This window comes from Oryza glaberrima, chromosome 3 (assembly GCF_000147395.1).
Source record: "Oryza glaberrima chromosome 3, OglaRS2, whole genome shotgun sequence".
NCBI classification, from domain to species: domain Eukaryota; kingdom Viridiplantae; phylum Streptophyta; class Magnoliopsida; order Poales; family Poaceae; genus Oryza; species Oryza glaberrima.
Window position 1 is genome coordinate 24576694 of NC_068328.1, and position 6667 is coordinate 24583360.

At 49.8% G+C, this 6667-nt stretch overlaps 1 protein-coding gene across 1 annotated transcript; it reads left to right on the forward strand.

Annotated features, from left to right (window-relative positions):
• Positions 1-369: 369 nt before the first annotated feature.
• LOC127765148 (9-cis-epoxycarotenoid dioxygenase NCED3, chloroplastic) lies at positions 370-2950 on the forward strand. Its single transcript, XM_052289988.1, has one exon. It carries the CDS (start codon positions 567-569, stop codon positions 2391-2393), a length of 1827 nt encoding a protein of 608 aa, XP_052145948.1. The 5' UTR covers positions 370-566; the 3' UTR covers positions 2394-2950.
• Positions 2951-6667: the final 3717 nt, after the last annotated feature.

Genomic DNA, 6667 nt, shown 5'->3' on the forward strand with positions numbered 1-6667 from the left:
ACTAGTAAAATATAAAATCCATAATCCACAATCCAAGCTGTGCAAGCTGAACAGCAGCCAAGGAGGAGGGAGGGGGGAGATCGAGCGGGGGGCCCCCTCGCGAGTCGCGGGTGTTTTACTCGCGTCGCGCGGTCGCCGTCCCCGCGTCGCCCTGCCTCCCCCCGGAGCGCACCACGTGGGCACCCAACCCCCTCTCCCAGCCCAAAGCAAATTCTGTCGACTTCAAAGCTTGGGAGGAGGAGGAGAGTTGGACCCCTCCCCGTTCAAACCGCCCACGCCCCCGTCCCCACCATCACTCTCTCCCCCCCCCCCCCCCCCCCCCCCCCAACTTGCCAATGCGCCTCTCCCTACCTCCTCCTCCGTCTCCCCTGCTCTCCTCTGCTCCGTTAACTCTATATATACGCTCACTGGCTACCTCCCCTCCCAAACCATCCAAACCGACGAGCTCTCTTCCTCTCTCTCCAGCTCGGTCTCACACACACACTCTCTCTCTCGGCAGAAACACACCACGATCGCGGCCAAAACCCACGCGATTGTAGCTCAGATTGTTGTGCGATCGACGCGATATGGCGACGATCACGACGCCAGGATATGCTCACATACAGCGGCAGCACGGCAGGTGCTCGACGACGGCGGGAAGGCGTGGGGCGTCCAATTCGGTGAGATTCTCCGCGCGCGCGGTTAGCTCCGTGCCGCACGCGGCGGCGGCGTCATCGGCGCCGGCGTTCCTGCCGGTGCCGTTCGTGCCTGGGGCCGACGCGCCGTCGCCGTCGGGGAAGAGTGCCATTGGCGTCCCGAAGGCGCCGAGGAAGGGGGAGGAGGGGAAGAGGCTCAACTTCTTCCAGCGCGCCGCGGCGATGGCGCTCGACGCGTTCGAGGAGGGGTTTGTGGCGAATGTCCTCGAGCGCCCGCACGGGCTGCCGAGCACGGCCGACCCCGCGGTGCAGATCGCCGGCAACTTCGCGCCGGTCGGTGAGACGCCGCCCGCGCGCGCGCTGCCGGTGTCGGGGCGCATCCCGCCCTTCATCAACGGCGTCTACGCGCGCAACGGCGCCAACCCGCACTTCGACCCCGTCGCCGGGCACCACCTGTTCGACGGCGATGGCATGGTGCACGCCGTCAGGATACGCAACGGCGCCGCCGAGTCGTACGCGTGCCGGTTCACGGATACCGCGCGGCTGCGGCAGGAGCGCGCGATGGGGCGGCCCATTTTCCCCAAGGCCATTGGGGAGCTCCATGGCCACTCCGGCATCGCGCGCCTTGCTCTGTTCTACGCGCGCGCCGCCTGCGGCCTCCTCGACCCGTCGCACGGCACCGGCGTCGCCAACGCCGGCCTCGTCTACTTCAACGGCAGGCTCCTCGCCATGTCGGAGGACGACCTCCCCTACCAGGTGCGCGTCACCGCCGACGGCGACCTCGAGACCGTCGGCCGCTACGACTTCGACGGGCAGCTCGGCTGCGCCATGATCGCGCACCCCAAGCTCGACCCGGCCACCGGCGAGCTCCACGCGCTCAGCTACGACGTGATCAAGAAGCCGTACCTCAAGTACTTCTACTTCGCGCCCGACGGCACCAAGTCGGCCGACGTCGAGATCCCGCTCGACCAGCCCACCATGATCCACGACTTCGCCATCACCGAGAACTACGTGGTGGTGCCCGACCTCCAGGTGGTGTTCAAGCTCCAGGAGATGCTCCGCGGCGGCTCGCCCGTGGTGCTCGACAAGGAGAAGACGTCGCGGTTCGGGGTGCTCCCCAAGCACGCCGCGGACGCGTCGGAGATGGTGTGGGTGGACGTCCCGGACTGCTTCTGCTTCCACCTCTGGAACGCGTGGGAGGAGGCGGACACCGACGAGGTGGTGGTGATCGGCTCGTGCATGACCCCCGCCGACTCCATCTTCAACGAGTCCGACGACCGCCTCGAGAGCGTCCTCACCGAGATCCGCCTCAACACCCGCACCGGCGAGTCGACGCGGCGCGCCATCCTGCCGCCGTCGAGCCAGGTCAACCTCGAGGTGGGCATGGTCAACCGCAACCTCCTCGGCCGCAAGACGCGGTACGCCTACCTCGCCGTGGCCGAGCCGTGGCCCAAGGTGTCGGGCTTCGCCAAGGTGGACCTCGCCACGGGTGAGCTCACCAAGTTCGAGTACGGCGAGGGCCGGTTCGGCGGCGAGCCCTGCTTCGTCCCCATGGACGCCGCCGCCGCCACGCCCCGCGGCGAGGACGACGGCTACATCCTGTCCTTCGTCCACGACGAGCGCGCCGGGACCTCCGAGCTCCTCGTCGTCAATGCCGCCGACATGCGCCTTGAGGCCACCGTGCAGCTGCCGTCCCGCGTGCCGTACGGCTTCCACGGCACGTTCATCACCGGCGACGAGCTCACCACCCAGGCCTGATCCATCGATCGAACACCTCCACGTTTCTTGGGGGGGAGGAAGTGACCAGAGGGAGCCTGACCGATAGGTCCCCGGATTCCACCCCCCCTTCCAGATACAGTTACAGTTACAGTTACAGTTAGTATAGTAGTTAGCCTCGGTCTTCCAATTTTTAGTTCACTCGCGTCAGCTGAGTCCACACTAGTCCAATAGAGAGAGAGATTATTAGTCCAAGATAGAGAGAGAGAGGGCCCAGCTCGTAGCTTTTGTGTTGGGTGCTCGCTTTGCTTCCAGTGAGCAACCAGGAGGTCCAGAGCTCAGCCGGTGCCTATCTACCAGATTACTAGTAGTATATAGGTTTTTTTTTCATCTTTTTCTTCCCTTTTTGTTTGGATTAGACAGGGATATGCCCCCTGCCCCGGGTTGTCGTCGTCACCACTGTGCAGAGTTTGGGATTCTTGCTCCCCACCCAGTTGCTGCTCCTGCTGCTGAGGTGTTGTTTTGGCTTATGCCACCCTCCCGAGTGTGCACATTTGTTCATATCTTGTATAATAAAATCTGCCTCTCCCATTGGTTTCCATGTCATTTTGCTCCGCCAAATTCTGTCTCTTCTTGTTGGACTCTGCTGCTGCTGGGCTAGCTAGCTGCAGCGACAGCTCTGTTACTGTGCACAGCTCTGTTTATACAACGCAAGTGGAAGCTCTGCTACTTGTTTCTTCCACCACTCTGCTGGTGTGGCTTCTTTCAGAGTTCAGACCACAACATTATCTAAATTTTGATTTCTTTTCCCACTTGTAATTTTACTTCAGGCCACTGTTGTCTGCCGGTACAACTAGCTGCGGGTTAGTACGGGCTGTGGAGTTGGCTTCCAAGTGGAATCGGTTGAGACGAAAATTTCACTGGCATTTGGATTGTGCCTGTGATTTACTCAGATTTTTTTTATGCAGACAAGAATTTTTACTGTTTTCTAGATTTGAGACATGGCAATATGGCATCAATCTTGTGGCAGATTTGATTTGTTTCCCAAGGTGATACATCCGCCAGACATAACCAAAGTCCCAGTCTGGCATGCATTGTGTTGAACTTCCAGAGCTTTTTTTTTTTCAGAGGAGAATTCAGAGCAGAGAAAAGATGCAACACATGCAGAGAGATGTTTCAGCAGCATGAATAATGCGAGTTTCGAGCTCTTGTTAGTTGCAGAAGTTTGGCACCTCGACGAGTCATGTCGTATGCTGTTCTTACGAGGAAAACAAAAACGTTCTGCACGCTAGTGCAGAACAAGACCAACTTCAGGCCGGCACAAACAGGGCAGAAAAAAGTGGCCTTCTTCTGGAAGACGAGCTGGTAGTTGGCTTTACAACAAGTTGACACACAGAATTGTCGACAAATTACTGGTATAGTTGTTAAAGTTTTTGAACTGTTGTGTTTGAGAGAAGACTCATGATTGAAGAGAGAGTAAAATCCTTTCAGTTGGTAATTCAGACTTTGGCTGAGTTTAGTTCCAATTTTTTTCTTCAAACTTCCAACTTTTCCATTGCATCTAAACTTTACTATACACACAAACTTCCAACTTTTTCGTCACATCGTTTTAATTTCAATCAAACTTTCAATTTTAGCGTGAACTAAACACACCCTTTTAGAGAAGACTCAGAGGAGAGAGTAAAGTCCTTTCATTTGGTAAGATTGGTGTAATATAGAATTAAGCGTTACTGGGAGCAGCTGGGATTGCCGGCTGCTGTCTAGTCCAAGTGGTGTGGCAATGCATGCACCTTCACCTTCAGTAAGAAGACTAGAGCTAAGCTCTTATTGGTTTGGTGTTAGATAAGTGCGTCTACTTGTATTGTGGTTTGGTTCTTTTGATTCTGTATTGTTCAACTAATACTGATCAGGTAGGTAACTAATGTCAATAGACAGTAAGATTTACATATTGTCCTGCAACATTTGTTTTTCTCATTTTGCCTTCTAAACTATTTAAGATAGTTCATTTCATTGCTTAGTACCTTTCCCTCCCCCCTCCCCCCCCCCCCCCCCCCCCCCCCCCCCCCCCCCCCCCGCGTCTCTCTCTCTCTCTCTCTCTCTCTTATATAAGTCTTTTTTAAGCTATTTTTTTAAGCCATACAAGAAACCATCATGAAAGTCTGAAATATTTTCATAACCGTTTGATCGATTGAACCTATTTTCAAATATTTTTATGATCGTTTTCTTGAACTTTCAAATATTGATGTTTAAATTAGTCTTAGTTGCTTTAAGCCTATGTACACAATAATGAAGAAAATCTAAAAATAATATTGAGAGGTAGTTGAAATGCATTTATCAGTCCTATCAAATTCAATTGCAAAATATGATCTTAGAGAAATACCATCCGGGAATAAAGTGAACCATATACTTTATACTCTGGTAAAATAGTTTGAGAGAATAAAAATGAACTTTTCTCCTTATTATAAAATTCTCAGGTCTCCGATAATATGAACAGTAAAACATATATCTGCAGTGTGAATAATGCGACGGCTCCTTCTGTTCCCTCTCTCAATCATAGTAGTAGTAGTATAACATAGCACATACTCCTTTTTTTTAAGGAAAAAAACAACAACAACAACATAGCACATACAGATATTTCCGGTACTCGACAATTCTCTACTTCGTCTTAGGTGAGCTGACTGGGACATAAACATTAACCAAAAAAAAAAAAGAGGACGCGGCGCATAAAAGGCAAAAGCACGCTCTTTCAGTTTAATTCATTCTATCTACCTAAGTGAAACTATTTTGTTTCTGTGAAGAGATGTGATTATTTAATTGAACTTGTCGCGAAGAACGTAGCTAGGCACTTTAGAAGGCAGATCACCGCAAAAAGAAACGAGAAAAAAAAAACGCCAGCGGGCCGCAGCTGTGCGTAAAAACTAATGTATGATCATGTATATCCATCCACTAATCAAGCACCACCATGTTATCATATACTCTCTCCATCTTCATCCCAATTCAACCATCCAATTCCATCCCAATTCAATTTAATATATCCTCATCGATCAAGGTGCTCTGTCGCTTCATGTAAAAAAACATAATTCACACTTCAAATAATTACATGGGTTGAACCAATAAAAATTAATCTTGATTGATTGCACATTTACTCTTTGCACAAATAAACAAAAATCACTTTGTTAGATAATGATCACATTAGAAAAACCTAAGAAAATCTTAGGTGATGATTAAATTGAAATAGAGGAAGTATCAAACACCACCATATATTATCGTCTATAAATTATCAGAGTACTACTTATCTCATCAACCATCACTAGTTTAATTTTTTTTCTAATTTTATCCCAACCACATTTCATCATCGATCATCTTTCATTTAATTAGAATATACTCCGTATTTTACTTTGTCCTCAATCTCTCTTAAAAAAAAAGTTGATAAATTCTTATAGATGTGGACGGAGAGTGTAGCTAGCTATGGTCGATCAGCTGCACTGGTTAGTCAAGATGCATGATTCGCACGCCAAGTTAAGCATCTTGGGTCCAACTAACAAACCGGCCGGCCGGTAGCAAGTCTTGCAAGCAATAAGAAAGCGGCAAATAAGGTGACCAACGTGCAGTAGCAGTAGTAGCAGCAGCTAGCTTAATCGGGTACACTTTTGACTGTATTATTGGGGGAGACGGAGACGATATGATGGATGTGGTGTCATTTTCCCTCGCGCCGGCCGGCTGGGCAACCGTTTGTATATATAAACGCGGATTGAATTGATCGATCAGTAGTTGAGAGAGCAGAGAAAAATCCCACCGACCACGCTAATGGCGATCGAGATTCGAGGGTTACCTGCCACGTCGACACTTGTCGTCAGCTAAGCACGTACACGCTACAGTTTATACTTAGCTACTCCATCCGTCTCAAAATATAAGCATTTTTAGACCTTGATACGGTCTTCGAGTATAAAAGTAAGATGTTTTAAATAAAAAGAGTTGCATATTATTATTTGTTTGTTTAATGATAAATCTAGTAATATCAAATTTACATGATTGATTTTTTTATTTCTTTGCTATTAATAGTTAAAATTTAAAAAGTTTGACTTGGCACTATTCTAAAAGTGTTTATATTTTGGGACGGAGGAGTAGTATAGTTAGAGCTAGTTAGTCTCGATTAATTTGGACCGTTAAGTAACTAGCTAGAGCTCTCTCACGTCTCGTCGTCCCTAAGCAAATCTCTAGCTTACCATTTTAATTTCACTCGTCGTCCCTATATAGACGTATAAAACATAGTAACATTTTACCCCTAAAAGCATTTTTAACAGACTGAGTCGGTG